This window comes from Drosophila guanche, unplaced genomic scaffold (genome assembly GCF_900245975.1).
Source record: "Drosophila guanche unplaced genomic scaffold, DGUA_6, whole genome shotgun sequence".
Classification (NCBI taxonomy): Eukaryota; Metazoa; Arthropoda; class Insecta; order Diptera; family Drosophilidae; genus Drosophila; species Drosophila guanche.
The window spans coordinates 1639717-1659887 of NW_022995745.1; the positions used below are offsets into that span (position 1 = coordinate 1639717).

Here is a 20171-nt window from a genome sequence, read left to right on the forward strand (position 1 = left end):
TCTATTATTAGAGGTCCTTTTTAGACGCATGCGCCTCTTCGACCAGCGTGTCCTCTCAAAAGGTTAATTTAAGGTGAAACCACATGGCAGTCTGTCGCCACAGGTTGCTGGCCAAACAACTGTACATACACCTTATATGTAAATAAAAGCAACGGGAGTTGTGGCTGCTGGTGGAATATGCTGGAATGCATAAAAAAAGACGGTTTCATTCACAGGCTGCCACTACGTTAAAATAATGACTAGAAAGTTTGATGAAATGCTGCCATACTGTTGAAAAAAGATCAACCATTTCAGTGAATATTCAAGAAAATACTTTTATGGTATTTTTTGTTCAGAACATTTGGCATTCTACTTTTAGATACGAAATTGCATGTATAAATTAAAAAGAATTCAATAAATGTATATTCTTTGTAAAGTTTTTCTGGTAGTTTTTCTGTAACGGACCGTTTAGCAGTGGGCACGTAGTCACTTATTGGAAAAATACCAAGCGTATTGCCAACCAGGGCTGCTACTGATAAAACACAATGCGCACAAGCAGGCCGAAGCTTCTCGTCGAAATCGAAATTCACATATAAGATTTAGCGGCTAATCTTGTGGAGAATTGAATGGTGATTAGGGTAAAATGCCAGTTTTAATGCTGAGTGTCTTAACCAGCCAATAATAATACAAATAAGATCCAAATCTAGGAATAAGACTTAAGACTACGGTATATTTACGGTATATTTTTAAAAGGAGAAGGTATATTTCGGTATATTTCTGAGGGTCTGTCGGTATAATTCCGCGGTCACACTGCAGAAGTTTCTCGTCGAAATCCAACTTATAAGATTTTTAAGTCAGAAAGAAAAAAAACGTAAACAGCAACAGTCACAGCAGTGAATTTTTCGTGATAAACATCTTATTAAATTTGAAAGCAAACAACACAACTAAAACAAACAAAATGGTTCGCCGTGGACGTTCAGCCAGCCCCCCACCATCCGCCAGACGGTAAGTTTGTGAAGTGACGAAAATATTGGACAAAGAAACGCAACAATGTGCAACAAATTGGCCAAGGGAAGAGGAAGTGGCATGACATTGGCATTGAGTAGAATTTAGTTTCATAACCAGAGCTGATTCTGATCTTCTTCTTATCGCTAGTCGGCTTCTGGAACTTCCCTTGGACCAAAATGGGCCAATGGGTTACGTAACCTAAAAAAAGGAAAGGCACAAAGAAAATGAGACGTTTCCGTGCAAAGTCCACACACAATGAAATTAATGAATGTTTTCTTTTTATATCCTAATAGCGCTGCTCCGGCACCCGCTCGTGCTGCCGCCCCAGTGCCGGCACGTGCTGCCGCCCCACCACCGCCACCAGCACCGATGGCTGCTCCCCCCAGCGCCGTCGGTATGCCGGCGCCCCAGCAGCCCTCAATGTTCCAGCAAATGGCCGCCACCGCCGGCGGTGTTGCAATTGGTTCCGCCATCGGCCACACCGTGGGCCACGGCCTCACATCCATGTTCAGCGGCTCTGGCGACAAGGAAGCAGCGGCCCCAGCACCGGCTGCAGCAGCTCCCCAGCAACAGCAGCAGCCGTACTACGCTCAGCCCAACGAACCTCAGGGCACCTGTGCCTGGGAGCTCAAACAGTTCATCCAGTGCGCTCAGGGCCAGTCGGATCTGACGCTGTGCGAGGGATTCAATGAGGCGCTGAGGCAGTGCAAGACTGCAAATCATATGCAGTAGAGAAGCTGGAAGACAATACAACAACAAAAACATGCTCGAGAGAACATCCTCGGTACATACACACACAACCGTCACAACCGTCACCTTCCAACATCGACAGACGGCGTACAATGTTGAGCTAAAGTTGTTTGTAAATTATTTTTTTTCCGTTAGTTTTAATTGTTTAACTCCCCAAAGGATAAAAATTGTTTAACCGTAGTGCGAAATATTGTTCAATAGAAAACCCCATTGGCAGCAGCCCCATCGCTGTCAACTAAAAAAAAAAATACAACAATTTTGTTTTTCTTTTTTTTCTCTTTTGGATTATGAATGCTGCACATTTTGCACTAAATTGTGAAATGGGTCAACAACAAAAACAAAATGTGACAATGTTCTTCTAAAAATAGATTAGTTTACTAATTTCTTCTATTTATTTCCCCGGTTCCTTGTCACGTTTTGTTGAAATTCTCGATTGTTTTGTTGGGGAGACTTGCAACGATAATGATAAACATGTTTACGTGGCAGCCAAGTGGAAAGTATTTATACATTATAAATAGAGTACCCGATTCGTAGTAAAGAATGCCTTCGGACCACACTTGCTGTTGTCTTCCAAGGTAATGTGTATGTGTACACTGTACACTCATGCACATGTATGTCCATATGTGCATGTAAGTGCAGCGATGTAAACTTTTATTACAGTTATTTGTACGATTTCATTTTTTGGCATGATTAACAAGTAAACCCGCGTCTGTACTTACAAGCTTTTGCACCAATTTGGGAGCCACTATTTTAATACATACATTGCATGCACTTGTATAATGGACGAACGTAAGGAACGTCCGATATACTAGACCAGCGATCGTGTCAAGGCCCTATTCGGTGCATGTAGGAAAGTTTTCTTCTGCTTCGCTGTCGCTCACGTATGTATGTGTGTATAACATGCATAGCAGTTGCAGGCACCAATGCAGTTTTCAGTCTTGCATGCTGTCCAAGAACAGTACTAAAAGCTTTCGATTCCCGAGCTACTTTAACGGCATTTACAAAAATATAAAGACTTACATATGTACATAGGCATGTACATACATCCAGTTTCGAATATTAATTTCTGTTTTATTTGTTTCTTAGTACATTTTTGGCACCGCCAAGACCTTCATTTGACTGCAATGATCTGGTACATTCCTTTATTTTGCTGCAGCGAAAACTATTGCTTGGAGCTGGTGTACTTGGTGACGGCCTTGGTTCCCTCACTGACGGCATGCTTGGCCAGCTCTCCCGGCAGCAGCAGGCGCACCGCCGTTTGGATTTCCCGACTCGTGATGGTGCTCTTCTTGTTGTAGTGACCCAAGCGCGATGCTTCGGAGGCAATGCGCTCGAAAATATCATTTACGAAGCTGTTCATGATGCTCATTGCCTTTGAGGAGACACCAGTGTCCGGGTGGACTTGCTTTAGCACCTTGTAGATGTAAATGGCATAGCTCTCCTTCCGCACCTTGCGCCTCTTCTTCCTGTCCGTGGTGTTGATGCTCTTCTGTGCTTTTCCAGCCTTCTTGCTAGAACTGCCAGTTGGAGTTTTAGGCGCCATTTTTTACCGACGAAAGTTTCACAAAATGAATAACAACAAAAAGTTCACTCAATAGACGTAACACGTTTGCCGTGAGAAGTGAATCCAATTCACTTATTCTTATACTTTTTTTTCGAGCAATCTATTCAGGTTTAATGCACACTCCCCTGTGACACTCCCTTTCCCCGTGGTCCATGGTTACTCCTGCCGTTCGTGAAAAGAGTGGGATAAATAATAACAAGAAGACGAAAATATGAATTGTTTTTCTTATGATAGTCCAAAAGTCGGTTTCAGCTGGTACAAACTGTGTCTAAATGTTCAAAATAAAAATAACTGTTAAATGAAATCCATAGATCTGAATATTCTGATCTCATAAATAAGGAAAGGAAAATATAAAACTGCAATTCTAATAATTCGATTGGCCACCAAAGCTGTTAAGGGTCAAAGACAATATAATCTATGTATAATAATGATACTAAAATTATCATTATCCATTTAATGGCAGGACAACGCTTCATATTTGCGTGTTCGGTGTCGATTCTGTCCTGCATATTATCAGGCAAATATTTTCTCCCCTTTACCAAGCCTTTGCCTTTGTCCCCTTTATCAAGATCAGTCCTCTCTCACTACGTGTGTATGCTTAAAGCTCACTTCAACGTACGAAAGTCACTGAGGAACTGATGCAGTGAAGTTAAGCTCTGCTTCTATTTATAGAAGAGATAAACACGAGTGCGTACAAAGAGTTTTCTACCCGTCTCGCTCGCAGCATAAGCACAGGGCCGAGCCAAACTCTCTCTCTCTCTCTCTCTCTGTCTCTCTGTCTCTCTCCACACTCCACATATTGCACATGCAATAAATAGATCAGAAAATGCACTGACCACTTATTGTGTGTTCAGAAGTTTACGTGTTATGTGTGCTGTGAAAATGACCCGCACTAAGGCGACTGCTCGATTCTCGAACTTCGGTGAGAGGACAAGCGAAAAACCCACCTACAGGGCCGCACGAAAAAGTGTGCCGCCCGACGTTCGATCATTTTGGGGTACAGTTAAACTTGTCTCAATTTAAGGTGCACTTCTAATGGTTTTCTGTGTGTTTCTGCAGCCGCACAATACGAAGCGCGCATGTCTGCGCCTCCGTCACCAAATGCTGCTTCAAAGCAGTCCGAAGTTCCAGCCAAACATCCACCAACCCAGGAAATGGTGGACGCTGCTATTAAAAACTTGAACGAACGTGGAGGCTCTTCATTTCTGGCGATTAAAAAGTATATTACAGCCGAATACAAATGCGATGCCCAGAAGCGGGCGCCATTTATTAAAAAGAACTTAAAGGCAGCCGTCGCCAATGGAAAGCTAATCCAAACAACAGGTACAGGTGCAATTGGTTCGTTCAAAATTGCCGGGTCTGTGGAGAAAAAAGAGAAAGGTAAGAAGCCGGCGGCGGCAGTCAAAGCCAGTGACAAGAAGCCAAATGCAAAAAAAATATCAGACGCTGCTAAGAACACCGCAAGGCGAGGTTGATGAAGATTGAGAAGACAAGGGAAAGCAACGTTCCAGTGGAGCCCCAGCCGCCTGCAAAGACAAACGGCACAGCTCCAAGCAACAACTGCAGCGCCCAGCGTCTGCCAAGCCAAAGAAGGCAGCGAAAAAGAGCTGCCTGCGCTCGCCAATGTAAAGGAGAAGAGAAGCCAAAAGCAAAGACGACCAGACCGAAACTGTGAACGATACGTGGCCGTGGACACAATATTAGATGCGTAGTGCATCTGCAATTGACTTAAGTCCTTTTAAGGGCTACTAAACTTTAGCATAAGAGATGCAAATTATTTAACAAATGTACAAAAACCATACAAAAATATAAATAAATACAACAATTCTTACCCACAATGGGTATTGAACTCGGGCCTACCGGCTGGAGGCCAGTTAGGAATTGACGCCGAGATTTGCTGCTTAGCTGCGTTGAAAGCTCTGATTAAGCTCCGCTTTCATCGCGTGTGTGCGTAAGCCTTTAAAATTAAAAAAAAATTACTTGTCACTCTTTCAGCAAGCAAACACAACACACACGTGGCTGTAGATTACTATAAATTTATTCATTCACTGAGAGTACGGGCATTACTGTTTGGCTGCTGGTTGCTTTCCTATGACCATTGAGATCTTCACTGGATGAGCCTGTTTTCCGCAGTGGAGCAGACTTTTGTTCGAGCTCTCAACACTGCAGCTACCGTCACTGAAGCTGTCCTTGTTGTGGGTTTGCTCTCCGGAGAGTTAACCAAGCATCGATCTCAATTCATCGATCTCATATTGAAGCTATTTTAAAAGTTGTAATTCGAATTATGTACCTCTGACACCAACTTTCGCTTCAAGCGTGGTGGGAACAGACAACTTCAGTGAGAGTAGCTACAGTATGGCAAGGGAAGGTCTTATAATAATCTGCAAAACACAATGAAAAACCATTTATGGTATAAACAATGTCTTGAATAAATCTTTAATTGATCCTGCACATAGATTGAACACGTCATAGAATTGCTGGACACACTGGATTGACGTATATTGAAGTGTTGTGGAGGTTTTCGGCTTTTTCATCAATCGCAGCGCACGTCGTACGACTTGCAGCGCCCGCGATCTGATTTCAGCGTGAAGTACAGTACCAAGCATAAGGACAAAACAACAACGAAGACAACCAGCCAGTAGACAATGCGCCAGAATGGCCAATAGTGAACCTTTGGCTCAGGTGTCTGCACAGTAACGCCGCTATGCTGCGTGTCGCGTCTGTGTCTCAGTCTGTTGCTCATTTTGTTTACGTTTCCAAAATTCTATTTTCCAGCTAGATTTAGCTTCGAGCTGCTGTAGTTGATTAGCTGCTAAGCGCCAACTCGGTTCGTTTTGTTTGATTCTTTTCTTTGTTAATTATTAATTTCCTACCTACAAAACACAATTAAAAATTCCTCTTGTCAACCAATAAAAGCGTTTGGGGCTTTGGGCTTTACTTGCGCCTGTCAGCCTCAGCTACCATGGAACGGCGACGACGCTTGGCACAGTTCTCCTCGTTCTCCGTTGACTCGCTGCTGCTCGGCTGTGCCGCCTGACTGCGCGTCACATTGAGCTCCATCAGGGTGCGACGCTGCTCATTCCGCTTCTCACATTTGTGCAGAATGCGCTCCGCATTGCTGACTATCTCGTCAAAGTCGAGCTGCTCTGTCTGCGGTGGGAAGGACTCTGCCGCGGGGACTGGTGGCTCGGTCGGAGCTGGTTCGGGTGGCTGAAAATCGTAATACCACGATGACTGGAAGTAGCTCTTCATGGTGCGGGATCTGTAGACAATGGCTTTGGGCAGCTGCAGCTGCTCGTTGCGCAGCACAAACTGCAGCCGTTCCACGGCCAGCAGCTGCGTCAGGCCGAGATAGTCCGACTCGTGTTCGAGGCAGTGGATGGCCTGCAGGCAGATGGACTCTATCAGATCCTCCTGCTGGCTGAGCTGCACATATTCCAACAGCCACTGGCAAAAGTCCTCCTGCTTATCGTGGGGCAACCCAGGCATTTGCGGCATTGGCGGCAGCTTGGCCAGCTCCAGCAGCTGGTAGATGGGATAACGTTGCTCCGGTTGCTCCCATCCGGGCATAAAGTACTCCAGACAATTGCCTGGCAGCAGCTCTTGTGCCTGCAGGGGCTCCACGAACGGACGCAGGTCCTGGGGAAACTGCAGACAGTGCTGCAGATCCTCAACGACCACCAGCTGCAGGCGACGCACTGCCTCGTTGTACAGTTCAACGCAGAATTGCGGCGATGCGCGGCTCTTGCGGCATATGGTCTGATCCTCGTTTGCCGCATGCTTCAGGCGCCGAAACAGTTCGGGGCCCAGATTGTCAACGAGAAAGCCGCGCACCTCCGCCTGCCTGAGACATCCGTCGCGGCAGCGCTGCGGCTGCTGCGCCAGAAACTTGAGGGCCGACTGCAGCACCGACATCAGCTGAGTGCGCGGCCACGATGACTCTGTGCGCAGCCAGAAGATCTTGTAGGCCTGCAGGCCCAGCTGATTGAGCAGCAGCTTCCGCCACATTGGCCCCTCGTGTGCCGCCTCATGCGGCGGATGCTGCAGTATCAGCGCCACATGGATGCAACGACTCGCCTGGATGATGGTCCGCAGACGCTGGCAAATCTCCGACATATCCGCGTTGCTGGCGAAGCAAACGATGCCATCGGCATGGGCCCAGTGGGTAGGATCTTGGCCAGCGCGAGTCTTCAGCACACTGAGGGCCAGGCCATGGGCCACGCCACGTATATAGCTCTGGCCCGACTCGGGCTCCGCCTCTGCCTCACTCTCCGTTGCGTCTGTTGGCGGCCGCTGCAGCAGCTCGCGGTCCAGGCTGTACTCAAGCTTGAGTCCCGGGTCGCCCTCGGGCAGCGAGAGCAGCAGCTTGTAGAAGCGCCGCGCACCCGGCTGACCCTGCGGCAGATACTGGCCCAGCAGCTTCCAGAGATCCAGCTTCAGCGCGCAGCCACGATCCCCCATGCCGGTCAGCAGCTGAATGTAGTTGCACGCCTCGCCCTGCCGATAGCGACGTATGAGACGCAGCGAGTCATCCACTCTACGCTCGTTCAGCAGTCGCTCGGGATGCTCGGCGCCAAAGCTGAGCGGCAGCTGATTGAACAGCGTGTCCTTCTGCTGCTGCACGCGACGGAAGTCGCGCCAGCGGCGCCAGTAGATGCGCATCAGACTGAACTCGTAGATGGCCTTCTGGTGCTCGCGCTCCACCAGCTCAGCCGTGAGGCTGTCCACAAGCTGATCAAACAGCTGGCGTGCTCGCTGCTCCAGCTGCAGCTGATGGGCGCACACATTGTGCAGCGTCTCCTCGAACAGTTGCTCGTACAGGCGGATGGACTGTGCCTGCAGTCGCTGCTGGCGCTTATGCTGCTGCTCGCGTCGCCATCTGTTCTGCTGGTCGAGCGTCTCCTGCATTTCGCGCTCCATCTGCCGCCTGCGCTGCTCATCCGCCTCCTGTTCGTGCCGCAGACGCTGCAACTTTTCCTCCTGCTCCACGCGCAAGCGCTCCGCTTCGGCAGCCTTGACTGCCATCAGTTCGGCCTCGCGCTGCTTGGCCGCAGCTATGGCCTGCTGCAGCGCCACCATTCTGGCCTCCTCCTGTGCCCGCTGCGCCTGCTGCTGGCGCTGTTGCTCCGCCAGTGCCACAGCCGCTGCCTCCTGCATTTCGTGCATCTCCTGTGCCCGCGATTTGGGCAGCGAAAAGCTGAAGCCACCCGCCGAAGCCACAGCCGTGGCCGGCTGCATGGGCACCTTGAACAGATTGTCGCGCTGCAGCGGCACTGGCAGTTGCAGTGGCTCCTCCTCGGGCTCCTGATTGGGCATCTGATCCTTGGCCGACCAGGCGCTACGCTTCAGCATGTGCTGCGCATTGAAGCTGTTGTGCGGACGATGGCTGACGTAGAGGCTCTTGGGCGGCAATGGCTCCCCGCAGATGCACTCCCCCACGCTCTGATAACGCTTCGATTCCACCAACTAAAGCAAAAGCAAACGAATTAAAGAGCTGTGACGTTGCTCCTCAGACGTTAACTCACCTCCAGTTGCCGCTCGAGCTTGTATTCCACCTCGGGATTGTAAATTCTGGTGAGGGAAACGCGTTCGTCCTGGTTGATCTCCAGCCCATAATGTTGGACAAAGTTGGCGGCCTCCTGCTGGCTCTCGCAGGCCAGCATCTGGGCCACATAGGCGAGGGGCAGCGAGGAGACTTCGTTCTTGCGCGGCGCCCGATAGCCCTGAATGAGGCGATGCAGCGCCAGCACCCGCAATCGGGTGAAATAACGCACCAGAATGCAGGCACTGAGATAACTGGTCTCCGGATCGCGCAGCAGCTGAAAGAAGCGCACGAAATTGGTGTCCTGCAGCGAGAAGTAGAACTTGATGGCTCTGCGTATCTCCGGGCAGGTCTGTAGCTCGTCGGGCAGCTGGCCCACGTCCCACAGGAAGTTGGCATCGGCCAGATTCAGCAGCACAATGTAGCCCCGAAACTCCGCCTCCCGGGGGCACTGCACGCCCTTGAGGCGCAGATCATGGTACATGTACTTGAGCGTCTGCAGACATTTCGTGAGATTATCCGCATTGATTTTGCTGTCGAAGACGCTCGGATCCTCGGCCACCAGACGACCGGCACAATGGATGTGAAAGCGGGCGCACTGCTCCACCAGCTTGACGGCGCCCAGGGAGCAGAGCTCCTGCTGTGTTATCTCCTTGCGTATGGAGCGTGTGCGATCCCACACAAAGTGGAACCAATCGCCCAGCGGCTCACGATCAATGTCCATTATCTCGTGCATCAGGTAGCTCATGGTCATGTGCAGGGCGGGCTCGCCGCGCAATTCGTGCGGCAGTGGTGTCTCCTGGTCGGCACTGCTGCGCGAATATTGCTTGAGGGCCAGCTCGTGGGAGATCAGGCCGCCGGGCTGGCGCGACAGCGAGTCGGGCTGCAGCTCGAAGACGGACACCTGGCGCTGGAATTCGCGCAGCAGGCGCTCCTTCTCCGGACACATGTCCGGGCAGTAGCCCTGCGTGCTGCCCGATCGCTGCAGATCGAGCTGCCGATTTGACTGCTGGTTCAGGCGCAGCAGCTTGTCCCGTGCATCGAGCACGCGGTACTTTTCCTCGCTGGTGTGTGCCGGACGACACATGATAGCCTCCAGCTCCTGTGCATAGGCTTTGGAGTGTGCGGGCGGCAGCGGCTGCGGCTGCGGCGGCGGCGGTGGCCGCTCTCTACGTTCGCTGTGCTGGGATCTGGAGCCTGGATGTTCGGTGGCAGCAGATTTGCTCTGCTTTGTCGGCTGGTACTCGTTCGGCCAGCCGCCGCTTAGGGCATTCAGCTCGGCCTGCACTTCGGGATCCACCCACTGCTCGGTCTTTTGTGCCGGAGCCGTCTCATTCTCGGCATAGGTCATGTGAAACTCGTGGCCATTGTAGACGTTGCCCTCGTGCAGCGCCAGCTCAGCCTCCTCCTCGGTGGCGTAGCTCACGGTGCAGGTCATGCGACGCGGACGGAGCACAAAGTTTACCAAATTCCCGAAGCGCCCGAAATGTGTGCGCGCCACGAATTTGTCCAGGAATAATTCTGGTATATTGGTGCATCTGTGGGATAAATCAGCTTATCGGTTTGTTCTATCAAATGCCGCATGCAGAGGGACTTACAGCAGCGTTTTGTAGTTGTAGGCGCCTGGGCGAGTATCTTCCATGGGACTCTTTGTGTTTTTATTACAATTTTCACATTCACCCAGAAAACGCCGGGCAATAGCGATGACAGTTTTATATTCGCGGCAATTGTTTCACTACCTTCTGGCGTACCTATTACAAGAGTTTAATCAAATTATTTGGCCGCCCGCCTTTACAAGGTGGAAATCGCCACGTCAAGATATGTAATATGTTACAGTTTCACTCCAATTCTGTCGATGAACTCGATTAATGTTTGGTACGAGCTAATTTGTTTGTTCTTTTTCGAAGAATTGAAATATTATTATATTTCCTTAGCGATGGGTAGTTTTGCTGTGTTGTCATCGATAGTATCGCAAGTATCACAAATGTTACTTGCGACTACGTGCATTTTGGCAAGTGTGTGCCTATCAAATGCACTGCCACTAAGCAGTCTTTTAGTGTCAATATCTTTTAGCTTAATTCCTCTCTAGACTCTCTAGACGCCTGCTCAGGAAGCAGGCAATCCAATGTTCCTCCTGAAGGCGTAGGATCTGACCGGCAAAAGCTCATGCCTTGTAATATGTTCGTCCAGCTTTAACTTTATCAACCCCTCTATAGACTTAAACTTGCTTAAAGATGCTTATTAGGCAAATAGGCGTGTAGTTTTGGAAGGAAGCGGGGTCCGCATTCTTCTTGGGAATAGGTACCACCTTGATTCTACGCCAGACCTCTGGGACCTACGCCACTGAGCCATACCCTGTTAATAATTTCAAAGATGTTATGTTTTTTCCCCACAGGAAGTTGCTGCAGCATCCTGAACGATATGCCATGTGGGCCTCTCGCCGAATTTGGGTTCCTGGATTTCAGGAAGGACAGAAATTCCCCCATGTCCAAAGTTTCAGGGTCGGCTGGTCCAATCAGAGGTGAAATGTTCAAAATTTGCATTTAAATTTCTATTACATTTAAACTTATAAACTTAATACATTCCAAGAAAAGCAAGTAATGAATGCTAGAAAATCTTATTGATATTTATTTGAATTGTAACCGATTAAATTAGTATTTTTAAAACAGTTAGTACTAGTGGTATATTTGTAGATGTAAATGAAAAAGGTAATAAAGAGATGAGTTATGAGGAAACCTCGTATTGAAAACATCATTCTTATGCAGAATTAATTTTTCAATCGGATTAAATTATTTTTTTCAGTGTTAAAGGTCTTTGAAAGCTAGTAAAATCAAATAGAACATTAAAGTCGAGGAATATGATTTAAGCCTACCTTATATTTTGAAAATGAGAAGGTATATTTTGATATATACTTTATCGATAGTTCCGCTGGAAACTCGGGCTGGGAAAACATCGATAGTGGCCACCATCGATGGTGGAAATAGTATAGGTATCCTAGATTACCCTAGTAAAAGTAGCTATAGTTGAATATGGAAATAGTTCCTCATCTGTATTATTAACGCAGTATTAACGGCAGTGAAGATATTTAATATAAAGAGATACAGTAAAACTGTAATTCTCTGTAATAGTCAGGGCACCCTAATCAGAAAAGTTAAATTAAAAGTTCAGACGGATTGGAAAAATGAGTAAAAGGAAATATCAGAAACCAAAGCTATTTTTTTTTGCTTCAACTTATAATGAAATTCCTGTCAAACCATGGCACTGGGCTCTCGACTCGATTGAAAAAAACGTAAAGGTCATAAATAAATTAACAGAACCTATGAAAACGTTTTTTTGAACAAAATCAAAGCCAGATACACCAACAACAACACGACCACACTTTTAAACCATACCTCATATTAAGAACATTTCCAATGCAACACCTTGCATGCCCTCATCAACAACCATCGATAGCAACAAATATCGACAGAAACACCGAACATACGCTTGTCAAGAAAATATCGACAGCCCCATCATCGAACTGAAGTACCTGGTCAATGCGGATTAATCGTCGATTATTACAAAAAAACAATTCTCGCGCGATGTTTAACTGGCAGCGGCTCGTCAATTTTTGTTAGTTTTTTTTTTAAGTTTAAATAATACGTTAAGAAGGCAATAAGTGTGGAGCCAGCCCACTACGAAAAACAACGACAGCAACCGCAACGCTGACACGACAATGATCGAGCCGAATCTATGCGCCAAATCTTGGTAGCAGTTTGTGGCCAAAATACAACTAAAAGCCACGGCTAAAACAGCACAAAGGAGAACTGCAGCTCTGGCTGGGGGCCGCGGCAATCGACTAAAAAAGCAAATTATTGCAGAAATATACGTATATTTGTGTATACAGTAGTTGTTTTTTTTTTGTTGGTGTGACGCGCGTTTTGTTACGACGTTTCCGATGATCTTGGCCCGTTGTTGTTTGCCTTTCGTGTTGTTGTAACTCGTTTTGTGCGCGCGTGTGATTCATGCAACCCACAGAAACAGCAGCAACAACAACAGCGACAAAACAGTGAAATATGCTAAGTAAATGAATGGCAAGGCAAAGAGAGTCGTAGAAGCCACAAAATACTTCTTTGACGCGTGCATCCTTCAATTGAGAGCGCAAGGTAAAGCCATACACAAACACACAAACACACCACGATCGCACTCAGTGAGAGAGAGCGAGAAAGATATACGCAGAGAGAATAGAGGTGTGTTGTAGTTGTACAGCTGTCAAGTGCGGCGAAGTAGCGGCAGCGACGTCCAAGTCCTTTTTGGTTCGACTAGCAGGCCATCTCGCTCGCACGCTAGATCACTCTTCTCCTGTGCTGCAGCTGCCTCTCTAACAACCAAAAACCGAAAAACCACGAACCCGAAGCAGAGATAGGATGCCAACAACAAACTGCAGTAGCGGCAGCGGGCAGACAAGCATAAAGAAGAGGGAGCATTCCATTGGAAAGAAACGCGTGCATTATTATTAATATAATTAATAATTACTAAAACAACAACGAAATACATGTGCGTTCGTGTGAGTGAAATAGAAAGTGCATTAATAGCAAGAGCAGCACCAACAACAACAAAACTGTAAAGTGTAAAAATACCAATACTAAAGCAATACAAACGAAATGAAGGTTACCGTTTGCTTCGGCGATGTGCGCATTCTGGTGCCCTGCGGCCACGGAGAACTTCTCGTCAGCGAACTGGTAAAGGAGGCAACGCGGCGCTACATCAAGGCAGCCGGAAAGGTAAGAAGGCCCCCACCACCATTACCACCCCCTCCATTGCTCGTCAGCGGAAACGCTGCACTTGAGAAGGAGAGTAATTACATAAAAATATAACTAAAGGGAAGCCCGAATCGAAAGACCCGAAAGACACACACAAAAAAGGTTCTTCTTTAGAATGAAGGGGAGCCAGCCCCTCGGTCGGCGCTCTGCGGTGAGACAGAGACAAGAAACAAAGATGAGAGGGCAACAAACAGTAAGAGTGACAGAAGAAGAAGACGGTCCATGACGGTGTGTGTGTGTGTGTGTGTGTGTGTAGGTAAAATATTTGAATAATGATAAGACAGTGAGCAAGAGAGGGAGCGGGAGAAGATTGGAGGTAGAGTGAGTGAGCCATAAAAACAAACACCGAAAAAAGAGGAATTTGGAAGAGATGATAACAACAACAAACAAATCGAAAAGAAAGAAAGAGACGAAGAAAAGAAGATCCAAAATAAGCATGAGAATTATAATAATGTAAGAGAAAAAGGCAAGCAGCAATCTAAAGAACATTTTTGATATCTCTCTGAACCCATTTGAACCCCGCGTTACAGCCACAGTAACACTGGAGAGGTAGGTGTGTGGGAGAGAGGGAAAAAATAGAGCGCAGCGACAGGTAACCCGAAACAGCGTGTGGGAAAGGCTGGGGGCTTGGGGTGTGTAGATGAGATGCACTGCTGCTCTATGGTGCATGGGGCAGATCTGTAGATGTGGGAACCCTAATTAATGGGAAATTTGTCTGTGTTGGTGGGGTTTCGGTTCGGAGATCCTACGAGTAATATAATTAATCAAAAAAGGTTTTGCTTTTTCAGGGAACTCGAAATTTGAAATCAATTTTCGAATGGGGCGTGGTGGGAGAGCGCCCAGGGGATGCGATGCGATCTCTTATAATGATTTTGAGCTGTAGCTTTTCCCTTTTGATTAAGTCATTATGTGGCTGGGCTGGGATACTCATGTGCTCGCTCCAGTAGGGCTCCATTTCCGGTGCAACCTGTGTGAATTTTTGTCCATGCGGTTCGGCTTGCATCCATTGTCTGATTGTCGGATTGTCTGATTGTCGGATTGTCTGGCCGCAAAAGACGTGAAACTGTGTCAGCTGTAAAAAAATGCAGCGAAAATAAACTAAAGAAGACGCAAGAGATGAGACTGAGAGACGCTTTCCATTTCGTGATCACGTGTACGGCAGCAACGGAACCCCGAAGCCCGGACAATTCCAGACCAAAACAAAAAACGCCAAAATTCAAACACACACAAAGCAACCAACAAAATATCTACAAATATCTCCCTTACTGGCCGTACCCAAGCGTTTTATTCGCAAACTCAACAAAAATCAAATGTCTCTTCCAGCTTTTTGCATTTTGGAATTCTTCCCACCCGATCTCTTTCCCGTACATAAAAGATTTTATTATTATTATAGTATTTCTACAATTCCTCTTTCGCTGCCGTTTTGTTGCAGCTGCTGTGCTATATTTTCGGTTTTCATTTTTATTTGTTTCCCATTCGTCATGGTTTTTGTGGGGTTTTTTTTATTCCTTTGTTTTTGGTTTTTCTTATCTTTTGTTTCGAGCATGTGCCCCAGAGCACCGCGGAAGAAACAGATTGAAACCAATTTGCAATTGCATATTCCAGCTACGCGATACTACCAAGTATAGAGTTCTCAACAGCATTGAAAAATATGCTGTACGATTATATTTGGCTCCATTTCCAGCTGCTGTTGCTGTAGCTGCTGCTGCTGCCAGTGCCAAGTGCAGTCGTGGGATGTATCTGGCTGGCATCTTGTGGGGGTTCCATTTTGTACCCAGCATCTGTGGAATGCAAAGAGAGCTCTGGAAACTTTGGATATTTGAGATATAACATCCGAATTTTGAATGTTGCATTGCGGTCGATTTTATTAAGGAATTATTAGTGCACTCCAAAACGGGTTTCGAGGATTTAGGATTTTAAATTAAATTATTTATCTATGATTACCCCCTGATGTTCGCTGATTCATCTCCGATCTGTCCCTTCCCAGAGTTCCTTTGTTTGAGCGCAGCTTCAGTGGGCGTTTCGATGTTTCTTATCAAAAAAATTAAATATAAAAAACAGAAAACAAAAGCGGGACAGGGGGACTGGTAGAAACTGTCCTCCTCTTGCCGTCTCTTCATGCAATTTGCTCATTTGCTTACATACTGCGACTGGGGGGGAAATCTTAGCCGACTTAACACATACCCTTTAAGCTTAAGCAAAGGTGAAAATAAAGGCGAAAATCCGCATGCCTCCGTGTGACCAAAAAGGGTACAGAAAAAAGCAAAGCTTAACGACAAACGACAACGACAACAGAAACAGCAACAAAAAATTCATTGAGCATTTTTCTTGTCGCTGTTTCTGTTTCTGTGTGGGGCTGCCCGCTGAAATTCTTGGCATTAAGTGGCAACAGCCAGCAGCAGCAGCAGCAGCAAAAACCAGTTTCTGAACAATTTGTAAATTTTTGTTTTTGTTGTAGTCATAACAAGAAATATCCACCAGCAATGCTCTCTCTCTCTCTCTCTCTCGCTCTCTCTCGCTGTCTCTGTCTGTTTCATAGATGTATTTTTTGCACTTAATATTTCGTAGATTTTTCTACTCTCACGTCCACGGTTAATTGTTAGTGTATTTTGAGTGCGCTCTAATTGGTTTAAGCCAATAATTAGAATGAAAATATGGTAGCAGCTAGCACCTACAGCACGGCACCTCCTCCTCCGTCTCCTCCCATTCCCCACTGTTGGTGGAATGTGGAACGACAATAAGTAAAGCGCTGACGGGGGGAGGGAGCAGCGTGGTAAATAATCAATAAATCCAAGCAGCAAACACCTTGAGAAGTTTCTTTCTTTTTATGGGCAATGGAATTTCGCTTGGAATTTCGCTTGTGATTTTTGTTGTTGCTGGAGGAAGGAGAACGTTACATTTTTCGGGCAACTGAATCGATTTTATTTTACTTGAAAACTGAGAATAAATTACCAAAATAATCTAAGAAGGAAATAGCCACTGGTTCAGCCTTCGCCTTCATTTATCATCTACTTTTCTTCATGTTAAATATTATTGAAAAGGGAAAAGCCAAAATCCATGGACAAATGAAAGCCAATTATGGTGGCACACAAGAGACACTGACCACCAAGAACGAGTGGAAGAAGAGCCACCGAACCATGGAAGATATTTTACGACCTGCCTCACACACACTTCCCTTCCATATCGTATTCTATTCTTTCTGCTGCTATCTAATCTCTCCCCTCCCCCCCCCACTCTCTCTCTCTCTTTCTTCTTTCTTTGTCTCTGGTGGAAAGAGAAACAAAAATCAATTGAGTTTCAATGCTTTTCGCTTCACTAAAAACTAAAGTACAGTGCAGAGCCATGGATATAAAACTAATTGAATTCCGACATATTTCTTATGCAGGTCATGCAAGTACTTTAAAGCCACGAAATGGGTTGCGAATGCCAAGGAAATGCATGCAATTCTCTACTATTATTATTAATAATTAAAACAATTATTCCACCAATAATGCTCCATTTATAAAACGAAAACAAAAAAAATGAATCTGCTTTTCAAGTGTCGCTTCACAATGCCGCTGACACGCATCGGTCAGGGGGCCCCTACTCCTCCTCCCTTTGGCTACCCAGAGCCAGGTAGCACTGTACTACAGAACTCTGTGCACTGCTGGCCGGGCCCGCGTGCGAGTGTGTGTGTGCGAGGGTTGACTGCAGCCCATACGCGTCGTACTCGTAATAATAGTTTCTGTTGCTGTTTTGTCGGTTGTCATGGCAGCAACCTGAATATGTACATGTAATGTCTGGCCTAGCACAAATATCAGTTGACTGCTTCATGTTTTTCTACTAGTATTTATAGAGACATATATACAGATATGTATGTACATATGTGTAGCCACTAGATAATATTATTCTTATTATTATTGCATTGCATTGTGGGCTTTGCTGATTCATCGTATGGCTTTCTGCCTGTGTCTCTCTCTCTCTCTCTCGCTCTATCTCTCTCTGTGTGGCAATCGAGATACCAAATTAGGAGCGAGAAATTCAATTGAATTACGAGCGTACTCTGATGTTTTTTGTTTGTTTCAGTTTTATATTTAACCTTCTCTCCATTCTCCCGTACTTTTGTGTGTTCTGCTGGTAATTGAAAATAATTTCCACAGCGACACCCACTCGCAATCATCACAATAATAATATTCGAAGAGACGCCCACAGCCAATCTATCGATTAGTGGTAAAAAATGAAGCAAAATGAAATCCAGATGAATTGTAAACTTCTAGCAATAAATAAAATACATTTCAGAGAGGTTTTAAGGGCAAGACCCATTTCAGAACTCTGAAACTTTGAGCGACTCCTTAAGTATGTTTGAATACTCGTTAAAAATGGATGAGAAATATTCATCGATCCTTACCAGCTTTGATAAATTGTTGCAGTGCTTATAGGCTGCACTTGATCCTCTTTTCCCACTACTCCACCGCTCCCTACGATCTCTACGCTGTCCATTATCCATTTCCTTTTTGTTGTCGTGTCGTTTGGTCTCTTCTTTTGTGGAATGCAAGGCATTAAAGCAGAAGGAGAAGCAGACAAAGGATGAAGATGGAATTGGGCTATTATACAAAAATGTATTTGACTTCCATTTGTTGTCCATTTTCCTAGCACGATTGCACGATTTTTGTGGGAATTGAATTGGAAATGGGATGGCAACGACAGACATGCATAGATTGCTGCTGTTTATGTTCTGTCTGTTGCAGGAGCTGAGGCCACCGCATGCATATGCATATGCATATTGTTCCCTTCTAGAATTACAAAACGTTTTATTGCCACACTAATTGAGTATCTATTTTCGGTCACGCACGCACGTGTGTCTGCTTGTCTATCTATCCCTTACCGCTCCCATTGTCGTTCTTCTTCTCCACATACCCTATACAGGAATATCTGTAATTCTGCCAATGTTATTTTGTATACCCAGTCTTCGAAGTGTTTGAGGATACACATCTTAGTTTTGTCTACTGTATGTAGTAGTGAGGCGGAGTTAGACGCGTGCCACAACGTTCCTCGTCGTTTTTTGTGCATTCCCTTCTTCCTGAGTTCTGAGGGGTATTTTCTAGTCCTTAGAGTTGTCTATTCATTTTGTTTGTTTATTGCAATTGTTTGGTGGCATATTCCTGTGGTGTGGTGTGGTGCACGGTGGTTGGGTGTGGTTTGGTTTGGTGTGTGCCGTGTGCCGTGTGCCTGGTGCGTGTGCTCCAGATGGTTTTTGGTTTTTGGTTTTTGCTTCCGTTTTTGGAATGCATTTGAGACGATTTACCTTTTGGTAGCGATCCCCTGGCGCCTGATATTGACATAAGGGTGGCATTTCGGTGGTGGGACAGCTGCTGTTTTATTCTGGTTCTGTGGCATGCAACTTCCTGGCAACAAAAGGCAAACAACAAATTAATTTGTTAATTTCTGTTTAGCTATTGACGTTTCGTTAGCCCAAAGAGCGAAAACATGGAAAATATAAGCCCACTGACCCACCCCCACTGCCACTCCCACTCCCACACTCTCCTCCCCCTGCCTGTCTCCTCGTTGCCTCGTTGCACCCAATAATTTGAACCGAGTATCATTCGAATTAATTTGTTGAACCCCGTTCCAGGGGTTTCAGATTCAAGCAGTGCATGCCGTGCAGATGGGCGGGGGGCGGGTCTATGGGGCTCCAATGAAGGGTAACCCGGGGTCAAGTGCAGGTTTTTCCAACCTTCAAGCTTCATTAATTTCTACTAAGCTAAAGCAGTGGAGGTTTTTTTTTAATAATCATATTTGAAATTATCAGCCGATGAATGGTGAACTCTTAACCTTTACCTTTTTTACGGTGTACGATTACCAGATTACCAGAAACAGTTTTCGGCTGAAAACTCATATAAATTCACGTGTGCAACCGAATTTTGATGGTTTCTTTGCTCTTTTGGTAGGATTTCGGATTTAATTATAACCTAACATCAGTTTATATTCAAATTTTCTGTTAACAACTCAATTAATTTATTCGAAATTAATTCGTTTTGTTGTTGTTATTTTATTTGTATATTTATTTGCGCTGTGGACTAGAGCTATTAGTTTATATATTTTCATTTCAATTGAGCTTTGTTTAAAAACCAAGTTTTGTTTTTGTTGTGCCATCCGAACAAGCGGAAAACGCAAACAAAACAATGCAGCGATCTGTGGCGGGCAGTGACTAGAGTCGGGCAGAGCAGAGTCCGTTGTCCGAAGTGGGCGTGACAGTCAGCCAGCCAGCCAGCCAGCCAGCAGCTCCTGATCCCCCATGCCCAGTCCCCTGCCCTCATGCAACGGTGGCCCCATATTCTGCTGTGCAACAACGTGACGTTTTTGGGAAATGAGTAAGCGCAAAATAGGCACGGTCTCAGCATATAACCAGAAGCTTTAGGCCATTATGAGTGTACATATGCACATATATGCATGTAGCATGTAGCATATTATGTATGAATATACATCTGTATGTTTATCTGAACCCCATAAACCGTGTAACCGATCACACATGGCTGATATATAAACC

At 46.0% G+C, this 20171-nt stretch overlaps 6 protein-coding genes across 7 annotated transcripts in view; 3 read left to right on the top strand and 3 right to left on the bottom strand.

Annotated features, from left to right (window-relative positions):
- The first annotated feature begins 829 nt into the window (after positions 1-829).
- Positions 830-1973, top strand: LOC117581360 (coiled-coil-helix-coiled-coil-helix domain-containing protein 2). The gene is made up of 2 exons (XM_034268492.1): positions 830-984; positions 1281-1973. The coding sequence occupies exons 1-2, from the start codon at positions 938-940 to the stop codon at positions 1717-1719; spliced, it is 486 nt and encodes a 161-aa protein (XP_034124383.1). The 5' UTR covers positions 830-937; the 3' UTR covers positions 1720-1973.
- Positions 1974-2882: 909 nt separating this feature from the next.
- Positions 2883-3362, bottom strand: LOC117581361 (histone H2B-like). Its single transcript, XM_034268493.1, has one exon. The coding sequence runs from the start codon at positions 3278-3280 to the stop codon at positions 2900-2902; it is 381 nt and encodes a 126-aa protein (XP_034124384.1). The 5' UTR covers positions 3281-3362; the 3' UTR covers positions 2883-2899.
- A 772-nt stretch (positions 3363-4134) lies between these two features.
- Positions 4135-5086, top strand: LOC117581358 (histone H1-like). The gene is made up of 2 exons (XM_034268490.1): positions 4135-4298; positions 4361-5086. The coding sequence occupies exons 1-2, from the start codon at positions 4169-4171 to the stop codon at positions 4774-4776; spliced, it is 546 nt and encodes a 181-aa protein (XP_034124381.1). The 5' UTR covers positions 4135-4168; the 3' UTR covers positions 4777-5086.
- Positions 5087-5321: 235 nt separating this feature from the next.
- LOC117581364 lies at positions 5322-6067 on the bottom strand. The gene has a single exon (XM_034268497.1). It carries the CDS (start codon positions 6042-6044, stop codon positions 5835-5837), a length of 210 nt encoding a protein of 69 aa, XP_034124388.1. The 5' UTR covers positions 6045-6067; the 3' UTR covers positions 5322-5834.
- Positions 6068-6080: 13 nt separating this feature from the next.
- On the bottom strand, positions 6081-10748 carry LOC117581350 (protein xmas-2). The gene is made up of 3 exons (XM_034268482.1): positions 10442-10748; positions 8827-10381; positions 6081-8767 (listed from the first exon to the last, which is right to left on the bottom strand). The coding sequence occupies exons 1-3, from the start codon at positions 10483-10485 to the stop codon at positions 6236-6238; spliced, it is 4131 nt and encodes a 1376-aa protein (XP_034124373.1). The 5' UTR covers positions 10486-10748; the 3' UTR covers positions 6081-6235.
- Positions 10749-12400: 1652 nt separating this feature from the next.
- Positions 12401-20171, top strand: part of LOC117581349 (partitioning defective 3 homolog) — a 35084-nt gene continuing 27313 nt past the window's right edge. For both annotated transcript variants that reach the window (XM_034268481.1, XM_034268480.1), the window contains exon 1: positions 12401-13606. In XM_034268481.1, coding sequence (XP_034124372.1) covers positions 13487-13606 — 120 coding nt within the window. In that variant the 5' untranslated portion in view covers positions 12401-13486. The remainder of the gene's footprint in view (positions 13607-20171) is intronic.